Source organism: Bos mutus, chromosome 12, assembly GCF_027580195.1.
Source record: "Bos mutus isolate GX-2022 chromosome 12, NWIPB_WYAK_1.1, whole genome shotgun sequence".
NCBI classification, from domain to species: Eukaryota; Metazoa; Chordata; class Mammalia; order Artiodactyla; family Bovidae; genus Bos; species Bos mutus.
The window spans coordinates 47,652,801-47,677,024 of NC_091628.1; the positions used below are offsets into that span (position 1 = coordinate 47,652,801).

Sequence of the window (24,224 nt, forward strand, 5' to 3'; positions counted from 1 at the left end):
CAATGAAGACCAACCACAGCCAAAAATAAAATAAATAAAATTTTAAAAAATAAAACTTGAGCTTCTTCTACCCTTTCACCCAGTGCACTTCTGTCAATAATCTCTCTCAAGGTCCACAAGCATTTCAGTTAGTATTTAACCAGAACTTAACCAACCACTTCTTAGTAAGTGCCTAGAATGTGCAAGGCCTCACACTTGCCTGAATGTTGGCCTAACTCCCATGGTTCCAGATAACTTGCCTCTTACTGCGATGTGTGTCACTTAAAAAAAAAAAAAAACCCCTGCAGTTAGCCAGGTTTCTGCAAAATGAAGTCACGGTATAATTATCATTCTTTTATGGTATGTTTATGTTCCAGGACTAACTCCTATGTTCTTTGTGATTTCTCGGAAAGTTTCAGGGACGTTTCGGCATCACAAGTGCCCCTGAGGCAATCCACTTCATAAAGGGCTCAAACAAATTACATATTTCTATATGTGTGTCATTCTTTTTGGTTCATACTTAACTATTTTGAAATTTCCTTAAGAATACCTTTTTACATGTTTTTCTTAGACACCTATGTAGTTAAATTTTACAGTCAGAACAGTCATCATGACTTAAAAAAAATACTGTGTGGGTAAGTTAATTTTTCTTTAAATGAAGATGTAATTATTTCTCAGATTGATACACTTCTCATCATAGTGTGCTCTTCAAGTTCAAATTTGTTTTTGATTTCCTAGATGTAAAAGAGTGTTTTAAAGGTAATTATTGTAGTGGAAAGCTAAAACATATATAGTATAAGTCATATTTTCCCTATAAAATTTGAGAATGCTTATTTTTTCCACATAAGGATATATGAATTTAGGTCTGAGGAAATTCAGAGAGTAAAGTATTGCAAAAAATACTCATTGCAAGTGTTGGATTTAAATATACTTGAAGTATGACTAAACTAAACCTACTGTGTAAAAGTATAATAATATAACTTCTTCCTACCAAAATATTTTAATTGTTTTCAGCCCAATTATGTTATAATTAAAATATCCAAAGAGCCCTGTGATGGCCTTATACACACTTGACAGAAGCAGCAACTGAGTGTTTCCTCAGTTTTGAATTGCCTAAAGACACACCTTTTTTGTTTAAGATTATACTCTGTAGTCCTCCATGTTTATGTGGACTTGCACTAAACTTAACAGAGCTAGGTCAGATTATTTTGATCTTCACAAGTACCTTGGCTTCTTTTTTAATCTTTTCATCATCAGGTTTAAAATTACAAATACCCCTGTTGTGTCCTGCAGGTAAAATTCTGTCTTGAGTGGAACATTCTATCTCACCATAGAAATACCTTATTTGTGTACATATGCCCTTTTAACATTTTTTGCATCACACTTTCACATCTATTACGTATCACATAGACCTTTCTTTTCTACTTTTAGGTTTGTTTTGTTTTTTTAAAGAATGAAATGTGTATTTTTCCCACTACATTTTAGAAGTTTGGTATGTTTCCTTTTAAATAGTAAGTACACTTCTCTGACCTTTTTTTATCAGTAAGGAACAAGTAAATGACCTCTTGCTATCATTTCTAACCCTGTGTTTTTATGACTCTTAGGATAGCAGCCGTTTATAACAAACTAAACAATTCTTGGGTATAAGGACACGCATAAAACAAACTGCAAAGCTATTAAAATAAGTCTCTGGAAATATGTGTTGGCCAGGAGAGAATATTAATAGTGAAATGAGATGATTATGGTCTTCTTTGGCAGTATTTTAATTTAAACTTAGGACATCTATATCCTGTATCAAGTTGCTGACACTGAAGGAAGACTGGGAATATGGAGAAGTTCAGGCACTAGAGTGAGTCACACTCCAGACACCAAAGAGTCTCAAAGAGCCTGGAGTCTGAAATTAATGATGGAAATCAACAAGAATTTGCATCAAAACCTACCAGATTATACTGAAATAATAAAAGCCAGAAAGCAGACAACAGCTAGATGAATCCTGGTACAGAAGGAAAAGCCAGGTACAAGACGACATGTGTACCAGAGGCAAGGCCGTTAGAAGTCCAAGGTGAAATTCAGTAATCAGATGAGTGAAGGGATCTGCACAAACCAATCAGAACCGAACTGAGGTGCCCACACTTCTGTTCTCAGTCATCAGTGGCAGTAGCCTACTTCAGTGTGTAATAATGCTAGCTTCCTCTACCTGCCTCACTGTTGAGGATGACCTTAAGATTATATCCAAGTTCAGGAAAGAATGTTGTTAGTGATTAGTTATGTCCCCTAGGCTATGACAGCACAATCATGTCTCATTTACCAAATCCTTGAGCTCTCACTAAGCTTTCCATGGTAGATAGGATATGACTCCAAAAATATTTATCATCTGAAATGCATTAGAATAAGGAGTTGATAAGCCTTATTCTTCTCTGCTATGGCCAGGACTTCATTCTGTTCTAGACTTAAAACTTTGAATACTTACTAGGAGGTAATCAGAGGAAAATAATCAAGATGATAAAAGAATTCCATTCAGCCAAGAGAGATTAAGGGATTTGGTGGTGTTTAGAGAAGAAAACTGAAGCTTCGATACTTTGGCCACCTGATGTGAAGAGCCACCTCATGGGAAAAGACCTGATGCTGGGAAAGTGTGAGGGCAGGAGAAGGGGATGACAGATGGGCAGATGGACAGATGGTTGGATGGGCATCATTGACTCAATGGATATGAGTTTGAGCAAACTCCGGGAGATAGTGAAGGACAGGGAAGCCTGGCGTGCTGCAGTCCACGGGATCACAAAAAGTCAGTCACTACTGAGCAACTGAACAACAGGGTAGAAAAGATTTAGAGAGATACAAGAAATTCGAAGTAGACATGAGAAAGACGCAGAAATAAACTTGCGATACATCTCTCCAAAGGCTGGAATTAAAACCTAAGGGTAGACATTATATGGAGACATGTTTGGTTTGCTTTGTGTGGTTGCTGTTGTTGCTTTGTTTTGTTTTGCATAGAGGTTAAATAACTTGAAGGTCCCTTCCAAACCTGAAATTGTGACTGTCAAAGGCCTTGATAGAGAGCATCTGCATTATTGTGTACATAATGAATTTGTTTGAATTCTAATTTGAATTGCTTTGAATTCATTTGAATCCTGATTTCATTTCTTAATAGCTAATGAATTTGGCTGTATTTCTTAAAATCTTCTAAACCTCAGTTTGTCTTGAGAATTGCAGTAATATCTACCTCTTGGTATTTAACAGATGAAATTTTTTTTTTTTCGATTTATTGGGTGTGTGCTGGGTCTTAGTTGCAGCACATGGGTTCTTTGATCTCTGTTTGGGATGCAGGATCTTTACTGGCAGCAGTGAACTTCAGTTGCAGCATGCAAGGTCTAGTTCCCTGACCAGGGATCAAACCCAGGCCCCCTGAATTGGGAACACAGAGTCTTAGCCACTGGACTACCAGGGAAATCCTGAAGATTACATTTTTGTATAAAATACATAGTGCAAAGCCTGTAACATATAAATACTACATGAATATTAATTTGCCAGACAAAAATCTGTTTTGTCTATTGTTTAGAGTGTAGTGGCATTGGCATTCAAGGTATATTTTACCTTCTTCAAAAATTATATATTGAATGAATTGAGAGAGTAGCATTGACATATATTCAGTACCATGTGTAAAATGGATAGCTTGTGGGAAGCTGCTGTGTAACACAGGGAGCTCAGCTCCGTGCTCTGTGAAGACTTAGAGGAGTTGGGTGGGGGGGCAGGCTGGGAGGGAGGCTCCAGAGGGAGGGGATATATATGTATACTTACAAACACGCTGATTCATGTTATACAGCTGAAGCTAACACAACATTGTAAAACAATTATACTCCAATAATAATAAACTTTTTAAATCATACATTGAGATGTGCTAAAAATTTGCTTTGATAATGATTTTAAATTGTCTTTGGGCACTTAGAGTATCAATAGATAACTTTGAAATAATTTTGCCTTTTCTTTTAAACTATTTTGTTAGATGTGATAATGATATTTTGGGTGTTGTTTTTTTTTTTAATCCTTATCTGTTAAAAATCTCTACTGAAATATTTACAAGTGAAATGATCTGAGGTCTGAAATCTGCTTTCAATTATTTCAAAATAACTGGAAAGGAAGTAGATAAAAACAATGTTGACAGAACATTATGGCAGTTCCTCAGATGATTAAACATGGAGATACCATATGACCCAGCAGTTCCACAACTAGTTTTATACTCGAGAAATGAAAACATGTCTACACAGAAACTTGTACATGAATGTTAGATGTTAACAGCATTATTCACAGCAACCAAAATGTGTAAACAACCCAAATGTCCACCAGCTGATGAATGGATTAAACAAAATGTGGGATAGCTGTACAATGAAATATAACTCAGTCGTAAAAAGAAATGAGTTACTAGTAGATATATAACATCATGCACCTTGAAAATACCACGCTAAGTGAAAGAAGCTGGTCACAATGGCACACATGTTCCATTCATTTGAAATGTCTTGAACAAAGAAATCCACAGAAATAGAAAGTCGATTAGTGGTTGCTTGTGGCTGGTAAATTGAGGGCAGGATGAGATAGTGGAGTGATTCCTAAAGGACTCAGGGTTTCCTTCTGAGGTGATGGGAAAAATTTTTTTTTACTTTATACTTTAAATGGATGACTATATTGGCAAGTGAGTTATATCTCAATAAAGCTGTTTTTAAGAAAAAACAATTTATTGCCAAAATGTTGATAATGGTTAAAGTCAAGCAGTAGAAAATGGGGACTAAAAGTTTCCAAAATAAAATGTTTAAATGCTCTTTCAGAAGTAGTTTAAACCTCCAATATAGGTATGTACTTGGTTTAGAACAGTTCAGTTCAGTTCAGTCTCTCAGTCGTGTCTGACTCTTTGTGACCCGATGGACTGCAGCACACCAGGCTTCCCTGTCCATCATCAACTCCCAGAGTTGACTCAAACTCATCTCCATTGAGTCAGTGATGCCATCCAACCATCTCATCCTCTGTCGTCACCTTCGCTTCCTGCCCTCAATCTTTCCCAGCATCAGAATCTTTTCAACTGAGTCAGTTCTTCACATCAGGTGGCCAAAGTATTGGAGTTTCAGCTTCAACATCAGTCCTTCCAATGAATATTCAGGAATGATTTCCTTTAGGATGGACTGATTGGATCTCCTTGCAGTCCAAGGGACTCTCAAGAGTCTTCTCCAATATCACAGTTCAAAAGCATCAGTTCTTCAGTGCTCAGCTCTTTTTATAGTCCAGCTGTCACATCCATAACATGACTACTGGAAAAACCATACCCTTGACTAGACGGACCTTTGTTGGCAAAGTTATGTCTCTGCTTTTCAGTATGCTGTCTGGGTTGGTCGTAACTTTTCTTCCAAGGAGCAAGCGTCTTTTAATTTCATGGCTGCAGTCACCATCTGCAGTGATTTTGGAGCCCAAAAAAATAAAGTCTGATACTGTTTTCACTGTTTCCCCATCTATTTCCCATGAAGTAATGGGACCAGATGCCATGATCTTAGTCTTCTGAATGTTGAGTTTTAAGCCAACTTTTTCACTCTCACTTTCATCAAGAGGCTCTTTAGTTCTTCACTTTCTGCCATAAGGGTGGTGTCATCTGCATATCTGAGGTTATTGATATTTCTCCCAGCAATCTTGATTCCAGCTTGTGCTTCCTCCAACCAGTGTTTGTCATGATGTACTATGCATATAAGTTAAATAAACAGGGTGACAATATACAGCCTTGACATATTCCTTTCCCAATTTGGAACCAGTCTATTGTTCCATGTCCAGTTCTAACTTGCTTCCTGACCTTCATACAGGTTTCTCAAGAGGCAGGTCTGGTGATCCGGTATTCCCATCTCTTACAGAATTTTCCACAGTTCATTGTGATCCACACAGTCAAAGCTTTGGTATAGTCAGTAAAGCAGAAATAAATGTTTCTCTGGAACTCTCTTGCTTTTTCAGTGATCCAATGTATGTTGGCAATTTGATCTCTGGTTCCTCTGCCTTTTCTAAAACCAGCTTGAACATCTGGAAGTTCACGGTTCACGTACTGTTGAAGCCTGGCATGGAGAATTTTGAGCATTACTTTACTAGTGTGTGAGATGAGTCCAATTGTGTGGTAGTTTGAGCATTCTTTGGCATTCCCTTTCTTTGGGATGGAATGAAAACTGACCAGTCCTGTGGCCACCGCTGAGTTTTCCAAACTTGCTGGCATATTGAGTGCAGCACTTTCACAACATCAACTTTTAGGATTTGAAATAGCTCAACTGGAATTCCATCACCTCCACCAGCTTTGTTCATAGTGATGCTTCCTAAGGCCCACTTGACTTCACATTCCAGAGTTTCTGGCTCTAGGTGAGTGATCACACCATCATGATTATCTGGGTCGTGAAGATCTTTTTTGTACAGTTCTTCTGTGTATTCTTGCCACCTCTTCTTAATATCTTCTGCTTCTGTTAGGTCCATACCATTTCTGTCCTTTTTTGTGCCCATCTTTGCATGAAATGTTCCCTTGGTATCTCCAATTTTCCTGAAGAGATCTCTAGTCTTTCCCATTCTATTGTTTTCCTCTATTTCTTTGCACTAATCACTGAGGAAGGCTTTCGTAGCTCTCCTTGCTATTCTTTGGAACTCTGCATTCAAATGAATATAACTTCCCTTTTCTCCTTTGCTTTTCACTTCTCTTCTTTTCACAACTATTTGTCAGACCTCCTCAGACAGTCATTTTGCTTTTTTGCATTTCTTTTTCTTGGGGATGGTCTTGATCCCTGTCTCCTGTACAATGTCAGGAACCTCTGTCCATAGTTCATCAGGCACTCCATCTATCAGATCTAATCCCTTGAATCTTTTTCTCACTTCACACTGTATAATTGTAAAGGATTTGATTTAGGTCATACCTGAATGGTCTAGTGGTTCTTCCTACTTTCTTCAATTTAAGTCTGAATTTGGTAATAAGGAGTTCATGATCTGAGCTACAGTCAGCTCCCAGTCTTGTTTTTGCTGACTGTATAGAGCTTCTCCATCTTTGGATGCAAAGAATATAATCAATCTGATTTCAGTGTTGACCATCTGGTGATGTCCATGTGTAGAGTCTTCTCTTGTGTTGTTGGAAGAGGGTGTTTGCTATGACCAGTACATTCTCTTGGCAAAACTCTATTAGCCTTTGCCCTGCTTCATTCCATATTCCAAGGCCAAATTTGCCTGTTACTCCAGGTGTTTCTTGACTTCCTACTTTTGCATTCCAGTCCCCTATAATGAAAAGGACATCTTTTTTGGGTGTTAGTTCTAAAAGGTCTTGTAGGTCTTCATAGAACCGTTCAACTTCAGCTTCTTCAGCGTTTCTGGTTGGGGCATAGACTTGGATTACTGTGATATTGAATGGTTTGCCTTGGAAACAAACAGAGATCATTCTGTCATTTTTGAGATTGCATCCATGTACTTCATTTCAGACTCTTTTGTTTTGGTTTAAAACCAGGTTGGTTTTTACCTCGGGTTAGCTCAGGTAAGAAGGATGCACAGAATGCTGACCTGACTGCCAGATACATTGTTATTCCCCTAAAGAGCACTTCAGTGTAACCTCCAGTGGAGCACATGTTTGCATTATACTTCTTAGAGCTATTTTCATCAAGAAATGCCATCTATGTGTCCCCTTGCCAACATGTTTGCAGAGTTTACAACTTTCAGCCATCTATTGGCATCAACCATGCAATACTCTTAAGCAGCTGCTCTGCAGTGGAGCTCTTTTAATATGCCACCCTCTATGCAAATAGTTTATACGAAATGACCAGGATATGTGCGTTCACATTCAAGAGAGTAGTTTATCTCCTTTGTAGAGAGTGTTGGTACAGTCATCACCTTCAACATCTTCACCATCTGGAAGCGTCATAAGAATGTCCTTTAGTCTTCCACTTGAGGAGTAGAGTACTGCAATGGGGTTTTTATGTTTTCTTTTATTTTTATATTAAGTTACAATCATATAGTTGGATGCAGTTCTACATTTGTTCATTCTAATGAATGGTTCCTTCATTCCTGAAGTTACGGTAATTTTCTTATGTGTTTGATATACTAGAATTATAAGATATATCCTATTAGGTTTTTGTAGATCACTAGAAAATGTATCAGAACTAATGAATATTCTTACCAGTCAGACTGCTATAGAAGAATGTTTAAAGGTCTCACGCAAGTGGTATATGGAAAAGAGAGTTGAGGCAGGGTACTTTTGCTGTACTTGAATTTTATAATGAATGAGTAATGATTCTATGATTTTTAAAAAGCAGAAATTAAAAGAAATATTTTGACAAATGACTTTCTAAATTAATGGAGCATTTGCCAGGAATTGACTAGGACTGCCGAAAAGAAGCGTCCCTGAATAAGATATTCCACATTTTTTAATTTTGGATAAGAGAGCCTACTTTCCATCTGAGGACCTAGAGTGAAACCTGCTTGGCAGATTTTCTTGTCCACATATCCAGCTATCTCATTCAGATGAATGGCCCATAGCAGCAAAAAGAAAACATTTAGTCTGTTTCTTCATTCATAAATTGGGGCACACAACCAAAGACTGTCAGAAACTGGAAGAAAATTAATAGCACAAGAGGGAAAAACACACACACACACACACATACAATAAACAGAGGGACTGACTCTTCTCCAGAGAAAACAAAAATTCTGTGACAGAAAAGAACTTGCAAGGTTTTGTAATTAGTTTCTTCAAAAAGATTTGAGAAATTAGTATTTATAGAAAATAAGCAGCGTATGGAAAAAGTTTATGGTGTTTTCAAAAAATGCTGAAATCAAAATCATGTAGTTACTATAAGTAAGTTAAAAATGCCAGTAGAAGGATGTCAGGAAAAGTGAACAAACTCTCCTAAAACTTTGAAAAAGGTAAAAAGACAGAAATTTACAAGGAAAAGGTAAACAATATTGACAGTTCCGAGAGAAAGAAAATACTTACAAAGAAATCAACATTAGCTTGGCAGCATAGTTCCCAGAAATCTGACTTTAGAAAACAGAGAAGTAATACCTGCAGAGTTCTGAGGACGAGTATAGTACTTTACCACAGTACCCCCTCATGAAATTACTAGATTGTTTGCCATCAAATGACAAAAAGAGCGAGAGAGAGACAAGAAATAATGGAACATGCCAAGATGTGCAATAAAAGGAAATTTCAAAGTAACAACTTTGCATCAGTCTTAAAATCAGTCAGTACAAAATTGATCCCAGCAAACAGTATGATTAAGAAGCTAGATAATCTTAGGTCATGTGGGGGAAAAGGCATTTCCATCAATGAGGAGAAAAAAGGCAGAAACTCTTTAAGAAGAAGGGGAAAGATCTCTGTAAGAAAGTCAGGGTTGCTATATTTAAAATGGATAAGCAACAAAGACCTGCTGTATAGCACATGGAACTCTGCTCAGTGTTGTGTGGCAGCCTGGATGGGAGGGGTGTTTGGGGGAGATTGGATGCATGTGTATGTACGGCTGAGTCCCTTCGCTGTTCACCTGAAACTATCACAGCGTTGTTTGTTAATCACCTATGTGTGTGTGCTGTCGCCTCAGTCGTGTCGGACCCTTTGCGACTCTATGGGCTGCAGCCTGCCAACCTTCCCTGTCCTTCACCATCTGCCAGAGTTGGCTCAAACTTATATCCATTGAGTTGGTGATACCCTTAGACTCAGGAAAACTGCCCAGCCTCACAATAGAAGAAATGCAAAATAAACATACCCAAACACTTACGAGACTGGCAAAGATCCAAAAAGGTAAGACAAGCATACATTTGATCAGTTTGGAAGCTGAAGCTTATTGAATCAGAGTAGATTTCCTAAGTTTACACAGTCAATAATCCTGTCTGGAATAGGTGAGTCTTTGACTTCTAACCGAGTACTGAAATATTTCCACTACCTGTGCTTGGCTTTCTGTGTGCTCAAGTCTCCAGTGGTGTTGTCAGTACTATTTGACATTAAGTGGAATTTTCTTTGTTCAAATTTACCATTGATATAAAAGAGATCATCTGTATGAAAACATAGTAAAACTGCATCTTATTTTGGTGTCCATTGTAGCTGTGTATTATCCTAATAGGAATTTTGCAGAATTCAGTTGCTTTTTCAGTGTTCTTTACTTAGATTTCAGAAGCTGTGCTAACATTTAATACTATCAGATGAACAGCCGTAGTTCTGTGACAGCACCCTCGGTTGGGGTCATCCTAGTCTAAAAACCTGTGAATTTCCCTTCTGTCTCCTGACCAGCATCAGAAGTGATCTGTTAACTGTAGTTGTTCCTATATTAGCAGCAGGTGAGGTCAAAGAGAAACAAAAGCATGACTTCCTCTTGGACTCTCAGGAGCCAAAGCCCTCTGCCTGGTATCCCCGCTTCCCCTTTGTTTTCTCCCTCCTCATCCTTACCGTCTCTCCCTTCCCTCCCCTCAGAAGGTATGATTCCCTGGACCCTATTTATCTGTAGAATAGTGTTAGGTTGTATTGGAGGAAATTTTTTTCTCCATATTTTATCTCCATGCCAAGGTACAAAAGGTATGACTAGTAAAAAGAGGTTCTTTCAGATAAAAAATGTTCCTTTGATAGGTTGAGAGACCATTATCTCCCCTCTCACTTCTATTTACCGCATGGTAACTAGAACAGGAGCTGAAATCTACCATAACACCAGACATATTTTACATTAAATCAATGGTACACACTCCACTATAGGGAAGCATATAAATGAAGTAGCATAGTCTCAAAAGCAATGAGTCCTCAAAAGGCTCAAATATCAGGGACTTCCCTGATGGTTCAGTGGTTAAGAATCCACCTTGCAATGCTGGGGACAAGGAATCAATCCTTGGTCAGGGAACTAAAATCTCACATGCTGCAGAGCAACTAAGACAGGACACAGCCAAATAAATAATTTTTTAAATAGTATATCAGACTGGCAGTTTCTGAAGGTAGACACATCCTCATGTGCGTTGGCCAAGCCAGCCCCATTCCTGCAGAAAAGAGAGGATTCTGGCATCGTTTCTTCTAGCTCCTCTCTTGGCCCTGTGAGTTACTAAGGCTTTGTGGCTTAAACTCAACAGCTCTGTTTTAAAATACCCACTCAAGCTAGATGGTTCTAAATAGAACTAATGACAGCCAGAAAAAAAAAGGCCTGTAGGAACTTGCTGTGACACAGAGCTGATGTCTATAAACAGATTAGTAGAAGGAAGCAGAACATTTTCTATCGCTGTAACTTTTGTGTCTTGGCACGAAGATGAAATAAAATCATAGGAGAAAATTACCTCCAACAAAGCCTACCACTGTTCTACAGAGAATAAGGTAAAGAAGAGTTTAGTCTGCCCTCTCTCCATATACTTGTGTTTGATCAAATCAATTTAGTAATGAAGCATAAATATCCACTAGTTAGTGTGCGGTGCTAAAGGTTTGACTACAGGGAAAAGAAACAACAAAATAGATGTAAAAGAATGAGGGAAGTTTTTTATCTGGGTTTTTCAAGTTCAGCATAACTAATCCTTAATTCAAACAATGACTGATAGACCTAACTCAGGTTTTCATTTGTAGAAGAGGGAGTAATATGTTTTGTTGTGTCTTTACTGAAGTATAGTCAATTTACGATGTTTCAGGTGTGGAGCAGAGTGCTTCTGACTCCCTGTGCTATACAAGCTGGTCCTTGATGTTGATCTGTTTTATATATAGCAGTCCGTATCTGTTAATCCCAAATTCCTGATTTATCCCTCCCCCCACTTTCCCTTTTGGTAACCATAAATTTGTTTTCTGTCTTTTAGTCCGGGAATAACATGGTTAAAGAAACCCTGAAGCTATATTAAACTTATTGTTTGAACTGCTGGTTAATAGACAAGAAAAATTTTTTTCAGACTTTTTCCCTTGCATCTTCATGCAAGATTTCAAAAAAGGCTGGTAGTATAGTTTAAGAGGTAGAAGAGAAAAAGTTAAGTGCCTAAATAATCTGTTTATCAAGTATGTGTAGAAAAGCTACCAGGGGACGTAGCTATGCCCATGACTCCCAAATTTGTTAAAATCACCTGGGGATCTTTAAAATTACAGAGCCAAGGCTACACCCCGGTTCAATTATCTCTCAATCTCTGAGGGTGGAACACAGGCATCAGGTTTTTTTTTTAAGCTCCACAGGTGATTCCAATGTGCTGAAAAATTTAAGAAACACTAAACTATGGAATTGGAGAAGGCAATGGCACCCCACTCCAGTACTCTTGCCTGGCAAATCCCACAGACGGAGGAGCCTGGTAGGCTGCAGTCCATGGGGTCCCTAGGAGTCAGACACGACTGAGCAACTTCACTTTCCCTTTTCACTTTCATGCTTTGGAGAAGCAAATGGTGACCCACTCCAGTGTTCTTACCTGGAGAATCCCAGGGATGGGGGAGCCTGGTGGGCTGCCATCTCTGGGGTCGCACAGAGTTGGACACAACTGAAGCGACTTAGCAGTAGCAGCAGACTTTGGAATAATTTTTTTTTGAAGTACAGTTGATTTATAATACTGTGTTTGTTTCAGGTGTACAGCAAAGTGATTCAGTTATACGTGTGTATTTTTTCAGAGTATTTTCCATCATAGGTTATTATAAGATATTGAATATAATTCTCTGTGCTACACAGTAAATCCTTGTTGCTGATCTCCTTTATGTATAACAAGATAATACTATTGTATGTGTCTCTTAACCCCATACTCCTGTTTATCCTATTTCTCCCTCCCCCTCTTTCCCCTTTGGAATGACATACTTATCTTTTAACAGTATTAACAACTATGAGATTTTTGTGCATCATTATTGAACATTAATATGTAGTTATTTTCACAACTTTCCTCATTTATGTAATGTAATTGTTTCAAATGTTTTTTCTACTTCAAGAATAAAAATAAATGTTTTAACATCAACATCATGAGTTCTGCTTGCTAAAATCATACTTGTTTTCCTCTTCTATTTTCATGTATCAACAGGAATTGGCAGCAATGAAGCAGATTATCACTCACATGCGTAGTAAGCGTTCCAAGGACAACTTACTTTTCACTAAAATGGAATCCAAAAATGTGACAGAAAATCAGAAATCAAAGACTTTGAATGCGCCTAAAGAACCTGAAGACAATGTATTTATACCCAAGCCAACACTGTTTGTAAGTACGACAAAAATTTAGAATGTTAGTCTTTAGTTTTCACTAAATGTATTTGACTTAAATATCCTTCCTATCACTCATATTGATTGGTTTCAGACTAACTATAATCATTTTACGAAAGGGCCTTGAAAGATCTGTATTAGTCCCTTTTCTAGTTAGCCTATTGAACTTGCCCAGTAATTAGCATTAATATAGCACCTTCCATTCTCCAGGGACAAATTTTAAACAAATCAGAAACTCTTGATTTGACTGGTTTACAGCATGATCTCTCAGTTTTTCATTAGGATGTAGCTGACATCATACCTCTTTTGAAGGATTTTCTCTTATATATAAAAGAAAGTTTATTATAGAAAAAAGAGAAAATGCAGATAAGCAAAAAGAAGTTTGTTTTTTGGGGTTTTTGTTTGTTTGTTTGTTGTTGTTTTGTCCATGCCTCTCGGCTTACAGGATCTTAGTTCCCTGACCAGGGATTGAATTCCAGCCCTCAGTAGTGAAAGCACTGAGTCCTAACCACTGGTCAGCCAGGGAATTCCCTGTTTGCATGATTTATAAATTTACATAAGAATAAAAGGGATGTAAAATATCACCTTTACCCTCTTATTTGTAAAATAATATATTTTGCTGTAAGGAGTTTTCTTGTAAAGTATAAAACCAATCATATTAACATAAACCAAAAAACTGAAATGCATTATTAGGTTAAAATGTATGTACACAGAAAGTAGTAAAAAAAAACAAACAAGAAATTAGAAATATTTGGATTAAAAATAGAGAAAATAAATTATGAAATATTGAAAATGATGTTTTAATAATAATGAGAATTTAAGAGAGTCAAACTAGGAGTAACTTTATTAAATAGTTCACTTTACTTCAACACGGTTACCCCTCCATGCCTTAATTTCTCAGAAGAGGCATCATTTTTACCATCTGAGCATAGAGACTCAAAGCCAGAAAGATTTTCTGTATGATATTCTGAGTCAGTGAGTCCCCAGAATCTTAAACTTTTTTCAACTCCCTAGATGATTATAATAATCGGTCAAGTATGGGAACTTCTGATCTAAGCTGTTTCATTATACATTCAGAACATGCTACTCAAGATCAATGAGATGTGAGAGATTGCTTGGTGATTACATAGTTCAACCTCCTTTTTCAAAAAAATGACAGAGTTACAATCTAAATGAAATAAGGGATAATTATCATAAGGATCTATGTGGCAATAGACTGAGCTAACAGAATGGAGAAAACAGGAAATCTAGATTGACCAGCCTGGGAACAAGGCAGCTCTGTGGATTTCCACGCTGAGTCCATGGATCTTTTCCTCTAGTGGTACCTTGGCTTCTCGCTGTTTCTCTCCTAGTGTCTGCTCACTGATGGTTTCCACTTCCTTATGCACTTGCTCACAGTTCCTTGTCTTGAGACGTGTTTCTCTGCATCCTTTCCCTAATCTGCTCTCTTCTAACTAGTTCTCTCTGTATTTTCCGAAAGCAAGAATTGAATGGGCACAGTTCCTCCTTATTGGGGGATTGATACCTCTTGTGGCAAGACGTGTTAAGGTTATTAGCCAGCTACTGAATGGCTGCCCTTACTAATGACCAGGGATCATCTGGTACCAAAGAAAGCTGCCTAAGGCTGTTCATTCAGAAGGGCTACGGCTAGGTAGGTTCTCCTCAGAAAGTCAGCTAAGATTATGGCACACATTACGGTGTGTCTGTTGTTATAGTCTACAAGAAGAGAGCACACTGAACACATAGATGCTAATGGGGAATGTAGCGTCGGGTGAAAACCCCATGGTACAGCCAAATACATTAAGCCTGTCACATGCCCTAGTCTGCTTTTCTGACCCTTCTCTGTTTCAAACAACGTACTACTCTTTCTGACCCTGACCTCCTACATGTCTGACTTTAGCTGGGTAACCTGATTCTGATATCCTGAAATCCTGACTGTCACCCATACAAAAGTAACAGATTTCTCCAGGATGTCAAGATAAGGTTTTGCAAAGAGAAGACAGATAAGATTTTAAATATAAAGTCTTAATTGAGTAGTTTTTATTTCCTCCTTTATGCTTATCTGTATTTTCTTTTTTTCTACAATAATCTTTTTCTTATATACTAGAGAAAATGTTTCAAAAGAGGTATAATCTCAGCTACATCCTAATGAAAACTGAGAGCCCACGCTATATACCAGTCAAATCAAGACTATGTTGCTAATAATGTAGAATTTGGAATGAGAACTGACTGGGTCACCTGGGGCAAGTCACTAAAATGCCCTGAACTGGTTCTTATCTGTAAAATAAGGAGCAAGATTACATGATATAAGGCCTGGACTTCTTTTATACTAGCATCCATGATTATCTTAAAGCCTCATAATTTCTACAGTTACTGAGTATTTTCAATTTTCCATAGCAATGCTTTTCTTATGTTTTCTCAGATCTTGTTAATAGGAATTTATGGTGCTAATATTTGAAAGTAAGATCTAACCATTACATAATTTTATGGTTCTATAGCTAAAATGGAACATTTCTAATTTATTTCCAGATCCTTTGGCTGAAATTATTTGCTGTTTATATTTTTCCCTAATACAAATTCAATATTTAATGGGATGGATAGGTGCATGTTTATATATACACTGAAAATATGAAGAAAACACACAGAGCCCCTGTTAAATGGGCAGTAGGGTGAAGGTGGATTTCCTGGTAGCTCAAGTGGTAAAGAATCACCTGCAATGCAGCAGACCCAGGTCTGATCCCTAGGTTGGGAAGATCCCCTGGAGGAGGAAATGGCAACCCACTCCAGTATTCTTGCCTGGGAAATCCCATGAACAGAGGAGACTGGTGGGCTGCAGTCCATGGGGTCACATAGTCAAACATGACTGAGCAACAATCACTTGCGATTGCAGGGTGAAGGTAGAGCTGAGTTAGAGAAGAGAAAGGGGAGGAATAAGAGCTTAAGACAGTTTTCTTCACATAAGTTTATAATCATAAAAATGTCCTGCAGTGTTCACGTGATATTTACATACGAAGACAACCCCACAAGGTGTATTTTTTTTTTGTTTCTTTCTCTTTTTTGGCTGGCTGTGTCAGGTCTTAGTTTCAGCACTCAGGATCTTTCTGGCAGCAACAGGCTTCTCTCTGGTTGTGCTCGTACGCTGCAGAGCAGGAGCTTTGGAGTTTGCAGTTCTGGAGTTTGCAGCTCTCAAGGTCTCCAGTGAGTTTGCAGCTCTCAAGGTCTGGAGTTTGCAGCTCTCAAGGTCTCCAGTGAGGCACCCGGGCTCTAGTTGGAGGACATAGGCTTAGTTGCTCTGCTATACATGGGATCTTTGTTTCTCCGACCGGGGATGGAACCCACATCCCCTGCATTGGAAAGAAGTTCGCAGCCTCCGGACCACCAGGGAAGTGTCTCCCACAAGTTGTATTCTGTAGGAAAACTCTTGACTGTTGAAATCACACATGTTGGCAGGGTTATTATTCAGGCATTTTTGATGTACCAACAAAGACTAAATTGAACCATAGAATGTAAGTGCTTTGAGGATAGAAGCTTGTTCCCATTGCCTTACACAGCACAAGATCAAAGCAGATAATAAATATTTGGTAACATAGGACTTAAAAAAAAAGAAACAGTTATTTGCCTCCCCAATTTAGTTATCGTCTAAACTGTGGGGAATTTTAGTGTTGAACTCAATAAACTACATGGGGTCACAAAGAGTCGGACACGACCGAGAAACTGAAAAACAACAAATAAACTACAAGGAAAGTGAAAGCAGCAGCTTCTCAGACCACATGCTGCTTCTGCATCAGGCAACACCATTCAGTCTCTTTCATCCGAAACTCACAGTTTGTTCCCACCAATAATCTACTTTCTCTTTCAAGGTGGTTTTTAGCTGTCCTAGCCATTTTTACTATCCCCTTCCTAGATGACAACAAGAGCTGTTTGAATCGTCTTTGTAGCAACACTCCTCTCCTTTCAGAGCAGCAAGGAACTGTCTTTTGCTAGTTTTCTGTTCCTTTCCCAAAATACCTTTATACTCAGGATTCATATCATTGTCATTATTTTGTCAATAGTTTCTTTAAATACATATTAGCAACCCCACTGTTCGTCTTGTCTCCAGGTAGATTGTGGTGGTTTGGCTGCTAAGTCATGTCCAACTCTTTGCAACCCCATGGACTGTAGCCCACCAGGCTCCTCTATCCACCGAATTCTCCAGGCAAGAATACTGAAGTGGTAGCCATTTCCTTCTCCGGGGGAATCTTCCAGACTGAAGGATCAAACCCATGTCTCCTGCATTGCAGGCGGATTCTTTTACCGCTGAGCCACCAGGGACTGTAGGCTCAATCCTGGTAGAACCTGGTAGAATTTGTAGAACCTGAATCTCCAAATAGAATAGGGAACATAATAAGAATATGCAGCACAAGTACGTAATTGAAGGGTCGCAATTACAGGGAGTTCATGATAGTGTCCTGGTCTTGGCTTATACTGGTTACCTCATTGGCTAGTGTATGTTGAATGGGTAAATTACATTTATAAAATTTTTTTAAAAATGATTATATAAACCACTTGATTCTCAAGAAGTGATTTAGAAGGCTATGTGTAGTCATCTGAAGGCAAAACATATTCAAATAAGTTAAGTTGAACACGTGTGTGCTGTCTCTGTGGAGGACCTAAGCATTATAGAGCATCTGATCATGAAGAGAGAGTCAACTTCGGACTTCTCGGTCCAGCGCAGGGTGTGCAGGTTCGATCCCTGGTTGGGGAACTAAGATCCCACATGCCTCTTGTGTAGCTAAAAAATAAGAATAATTTTAAAGATAAAATAAAAATAAATACATTAAAAAGTTTGAAGTAAGTGTTAAGAAAAAAGTCAGCTTTACAGATGCTTGTCCTCTAAGATCAAGGATAAGAAAACAAATGAAAATAGTAAAAGGTGAAATTGGGTGGACTCTTTTAAAGGAAATACAAATTACTATGAAAATTCAAAGAAAAAAAGAGAGATAATATGATGTGGATGGGCACCAGGAAAGAAAGCATTGAGGTTGATCTTGAAGAATGTCTAGGATTTGACAAGCACAATAAGGGTTAATGAGTGAGAAATTCCAAGGCAGAGAGTGTAATATTCATAAAACATTTTCTAATTTGCTCCTTTTCATTATTCAGAATGAGAATGTTTAATAATCTGACTTTACACCTCTCTTACTACATTCTTACGCCAGACTTTAGGCATTTCACCGCTTAGTGCTTTCTCTTAGGACAAAAGAAAAATACACATCAGTAAGGTATGCATAGAGTAGTCTGATTCAGAGAGGCGGGAATTATTAGAATGCTGGTTACCAGAAAGCAGGGGAATGGGGAGTTACTGTGTCTAATGTGTGCAGAATAAGCATAAGATTTTATGGCACACCAGGGTAAATGAACTTTGCTGGTAGGTTGAAGCAGCTCCAGCCATGTCTGAAGGCTCAGGGGCCAGTTGCTCATCATACCTCTAATGCTTTCTTGTCACATTTGTTTGGAAGCTCTGGTTTCACTATTTCATGTTGAATCTAGATTTATCTCATCAGAACATGCTCAGACCTCAAGATATCTAGCTATGTCTATTTATATTTTTAAAAATAATTTTGTAATTTCAGCTCTCAGTAATAGCAACATCTTTTTGATGTAATGTAGCTGTGAGCTAAATTAGAAATAAGGATTCTTTTTAGTAAGCGTGCAAGTAGAGCTGTGAGGACTATATGATTTGGGGCAGTTTCTCATTTAGTCACTTCCTTCGTAGAAAAGCTAGTCTTCTCTCCTAGACTCATTTAAGTTGAGCCCTGCCTTTGAGGACTCATAAATATTTGTTTCTTTGATTCCTAGTTTGTATCTTTGTTTTCAAAATACAGTGATTATATCTGCTAAACATAGTATTTCTTTACTTCAAAAAAGTGATGCTGGCTGAACATTAATAGATTCTTAATTTCTAGCTCTCTTTCTAGATTCCAGGAATAATCTACCAGGCGTATTGTGTCTGCATTTATCAGTCAGCAATCTTCTCAATGTTATAATCCCCAAGTTATATATTAATGTTTTAGTTTTCTGTTTCTGGATGATACAAAAGTAGCTATCTTATCAGTTATTATCTCCGGAATCACATTGTAACAGTAAATTACTTCTGGTTGGTTTCCAGTTAATCCCATCATTTGTTTTTAACCACAGCCTCCTGAGCTCTTTCCTAGATCTGGAATACAGTTTACTTCAGGGCCTGCTAACACCACTAATAATGGGAGGTTTTCACTAATTTGTACTGTTTCTTTATAAAGTTACAAATATAATTAACCTAAACCAGCTCAGAAAATTAAAGCAGTGTTTTGGCTCAGATGGTAAATAAGAGCCCAGGAGACCTGGGTTCAAGCCCTGAGTCAAGAAGATCCCCTGGAAAAAGGAATGGCCACCCACTCCAGTTTTCTTGCCTGGAGAATTCCGTGGACAGAGGAACCTGGCAGGCTACAGCCCATAGGGTTGCAAAGAGTCGGACACGACTGAGCAGTTAAAACTTATCTGTCCAAGACAGAAGTTCATTCTAAGTAGTTTGTATATCTAGGACTTCCCCGGTGGTCCAGTGAGAATCTGCCTGCCAATGCAGGGGAGACAGGTTCCATCCCTGGTCCGGGAAGATTCCACATACCACAGAGTAGCTAAAACTGTGTGTCACAACTGCTGAGCCCGTAGTCTCTAGATCCCATGCTCCACAACAAGGGAAGCCCATTCACTGCAACTAGAAAAAAACCCATGTGCGGTAACCAAGAGCCTGCGCAGCCAAAAATTAATCAATTAATTCAGGAGTTTGTATGTCTAATATATGTCTAATGTGTTTGTATATAAAATATATTATGAAAAGGGTTTCATATCATGGAACCTCTGAGAATCTTAATTTTTTTTAACTGTGAAATAGAAAATAAAGATGCTCCTTAGAAGATTAACTCTATTAATGACTGAAGAGGCATAACAAAATTTGTTACCTAAAATACCATCTTATGGGTAGAAAAGCTAAACAACTTTAAGATAGTAACGTAAAAGAAACACTACTGTTTAAATAGGTAAAAGAGTGGAATTACCAAAATAAAAAGCGGTTAGTTCTGTATCTGGATTTTTGTGCCCACTTTATTTAACAGTCATCTATCAGGGGTTGGGCAAGACAGTAAATATTCTAGGCCTTAAGAGGCACATGCATATTGTTTTGTTTTTTACCTTTCTTTTAAAATGTTAAATCTATTCTTAGCAGGCAGTTCATACAAAAACAGACCATGGACCATGGTTCGCCAGTCAGTGATCTATCCTAATGTAGTTTGCTCAGTACTCATCAGGAGTTTGTAAAAGCTTAGAAACTTCCAGTGTCTGGAACTTTGGGCCGTCACTAATGGATAGTACCTTACTGACAAAACAGAGAATGCATGCGTCATAAGAATCTGAAATCAGCTTTCCAGAATCACTATTGTCTCCAAGGAATTTGTTTGAATTTTGCTAGTGTTTAGGTATAGATACTGATGTAGATGAGAAGTTGACCTATTCTATCCTAATGTTATTCACCTGAGTTTCAGACAGTGACTGGGGCAGAAGTGTCCCAGTAGAAAGATTGAGCGTGCCTTGAGTTCATACCACAGAATATGCTATGTCCGTATCTTACTGGTTATTATCAGATCAGATCAGTTGCTCAGTCGTGTCTGACTCTTTGCAACCCCATGAATCGCAGCACACCAGGCCTCCCTGTCTGTCACCAACTCCCGGACTTCACTCAGACTCACATCTATTGAGTCAGTGATGCCATCCAGCCATCTCATCCTCTGTCATCACCTTCTCCTCCTGCCCCCAATCCCTCCCAGCATTAGAGTCTTTTCCAATGAGTCGACTCTTCGCATGAGGTGGCCAAAGTACTGCAGTTTCAGCTTTAGCATCATTCCTTCCAAAGAAATCCCAGGGTGAATCTCCTTCAGAATGGACTGGTTGGATCTCCTTGCAGTCCAAGGGACTCTCAAGAGTCTTCTCCAACACCACAGTTCAAAAGCATCAATTCTTCGGCGCTCAGCCTTCTTCACAGTCCAACTCTGACATCCATACATGACCACAGGAAAAACCATAGCCTTTACTAGACGAACCTTTGTTGGCAAAGTAATGTCTCTGCTTTTCAATATGCTATCTAGGTTGGTCATAACTTTCCTTCCAAGGAGTAAGCGTCTTTTAATTTCATGGCTGCAATCACCATCTGTAGTGATTTTGGAGCCCAGAAAAATAAAGTCTGACACTGTTTCCGCTGTTTCCCCATCTATTTCCCATAAAGTGGTGGGACCAGATGCCATGATCTTCGTTTTCTGAATGTTGAGCTTTAAGCCAACTTTTTCACTCTCCACTTTCACTTTCATCAAGAGGCTTTTGAGTTCCTCTTCACTTTCAGCCATAAGGGTGGTGTCATCTGCATATCTGAGGTTATTGATATTTCTCCCGGCAATCTTGATTCCAGCTTGTGTTTCTTCCAGTCCAGCGTTTCTCATGATGTACTCTGCATATAAGTTAAATAAACAGGGTGACAATATACAGCCTTGACGAACTCCTTTTCCTATTTGGAACCAGTCTGTTGTTCCATGTCCAGTTCTAACTGTTGCTTCCTGACCTGCATACAAATTTCTCAAGAGGCAGATCAGGTGGTCTGGTATTCCCATCTCTTGAAGAGTTTTCCACAGTTTCTTGTGATCCACACAGTCAAAGGCTTTGGCATAGTCAATGAAGCAGAAATAGATGTTTTTCTGGAACTCTCTTGCTTTTTCTATGATCCAGCGGATGTTGGCAATTTGATCTCTGGTTCCTCTGCTTTTTCTAAAACCAGCTTGAACATCAGGAAGTTCACGGTTCACATATTGCTGAAGCCTGGCTTGGAGAATTTTGAGCATTACTTTACTAGTGTGTGAGATGAGTGCAATTGTGCGGTAGCTTGAGCATTCTTTGGCATTGCCTTTCTTTGGGATTGGAATGAAAACTGACCTTTTCCAGGCCTGTGACCACTGCTGAGTTTTCCAAATTTGCTGGCATATTGAGTGCAGCACTTTCACAGCATCATCTTTCAGGATTTGGAATAGCTCAACTGGAATTCAATCACCTCCACTAGCTTTGTTCATATTGATGCTTTCTAAGGCCCACTTGACTTCACATTCCAGGATGTCTGGCTCTAGGTCAGTGATCACACCATCGTGATTATCTGGGTCGTGAAGATCTTTTTTGTACAGTTCTTCTGTGTATTCTTGCCATCTCTTCTTAATATCTTCTCCTTCTGTTAGGTCCATACCATTTCTGTCCTTTATCGAGCTCATCTTTGCATGAAATGTTCCTTTGGTATCTCTGATTTTCTTGAAGAGATCCCTAGTCTTTCCCATTCTGTTGTTTTCCTTTATTTCTTTGCATTGATTGCTGAAGAAGGCTTTCTTATCTCTTCTTGCTATTCTTTGGAACTCTGCATTCATATGTTTATGTCTTTCCTTTTCTCCTTTGCTTTTCGCTTCTCTTCTTTTCACAGCTATTTGTAAGGCCTCCCCAGACAGCCGTTTTGCTTTTTTGCATTTCTTTTCCATGGGCATGGTCTTGATCCCTGTCTCCTGTACAGTGTCACGAACCTCATTCCATAGTTCATCAGGCACTCTATCTATCAGATCTAGGCCCTTAAATCTATTTCTCTCTTCCACTATATAATCATAAGGTATTTGATTTAGGTCATACCTGAATGGTCTAGTGGTTTTCCCTACTTTCTTCAATTTAAGTCTGAATTTGGCAATAAGGAGTTCATGATCTGAGCCACAGTCAGCTCCTGGTCTTGTTTTTGCTGACTGTATAGAGCTTCTCCATCTTTGGCTGCAAAGAATATAATCAATCTGATTTCGGTGTTGACCATCTGGTGATGTCCATGTGTAGAGTCTTCTCTTGTGTTGTTGGAAGAGGGTGTTTGTTATGACCAGTGCATTCTCTTGGCAAAACTCTATTAGTCTTTGCCCTGCTTCATTCCGTATTCCAAGGCCAAATTTGCCTGTTACTCCAGGTGTTTCTTGACTTCCTACTTTTGCATTCCAGTCCCCTATAATGAAAAGGACATCTTTTTGGGGTATTAGTTCTAAAAGGTCTTGTAGGTCTTCATAGAACCGTTCAACTTCAGCTTCTTCAGCGTTACTGGTTGGGGTATAGACTTGGATTACTGTGATATTGAATGGTTTGCCTTGGAAACGAACAGAGATCATTCTGTCATTTTTGAGATTGCATCCAAGTACTGCATTTCGGACTCTTGTTGACCATGATGGCCACTCCATTTCTCCTGAGGGATTCCTGCCTGCAGTAGTAGATATAATGGTCATCTGAGTTAAATTCACCCATTCCAGTCCATTTCAGTTCGCTGATTCCTAGAATGTCAACATTCACTCTTGCCATCTCTTGTTTGACCACTTCCAATTTGCCTTGATTCATGGACCTGACATTCCAGGTTCCTATGCAATATTGCTCTTTACAGCATCGGACCTTGCTTCTATCACCAGTCACATCCACAGCTGGGGATTGTTTTTGCTTTGGCTCCATCCCTTCATTCTTTCTGGAGTTATTCCTCCACTGATCTCCAGTAGCATATTGGGCACCTACTGACTAGGGGGTTTCTCTTTCAGTATCCTATCATTTTGCCTTTTCATACTGTTCATGGGGTTCTCAAGGCAAGAATACTGAAGTGGTTTTGCCATTCCCTTCTCCAGTCGACCACATTCTGTCAGATCTCTCCACCATGACCCACCCGTCTTGGGTTGCCCCACAGGCATGGCTTAGTTTCATTGAGTTAGACAAGGATATGGTCCTAGTGTGATTAGATTGACTAGTTTTCTGTGACTATGGTTTCAGTGTGTTTGCTCTCTGATGCCCTCTTGCAATACCTACCATCTTACTTGGGTTTCTCTTACCTTGGGTGTGGGGTATCTCTTCACGGCTGCTCCAGCAAAGCGCAGCCATTGCTCCTTACCTTGGATGAGGGTATCTCCTCACCGCGGCCCTTCCTGACCTTCAATGTGGGATCATTCCCATTCAATAATGGCAGTGTTACTTAGAATCATTAATAGTGCCCAC

At 38.8% G+C, this 24,224-nt stretch overlaps 1 protein-coding gene across 2 annotated transcripts in view; it reads left to right on the forward strand.

Annotated features, from left to right (window-relative positions):
* The window catches only part of PIBF1 (progesterone immunomodulatory binding factor 1), a 230,298-nt gene that overhangs the window by 200,753 nt on the left and 5,321 nt on the right, over positions 1 to 24,224 (forward strand). For both annotated transcript variants that reach the window (XM_005894381.3, XM_070380581.1), the window contains exon 17: positions 12,952 to 13,125. In XM_005894381.3, coding sequence (XP_005894443.3) covers positions 12,952 to 13,125 — 174 coding nt within the window. The remainder of the gene's footprint in view (positions 1 to 12,951; positions 13,126 to 24,224) is intronic.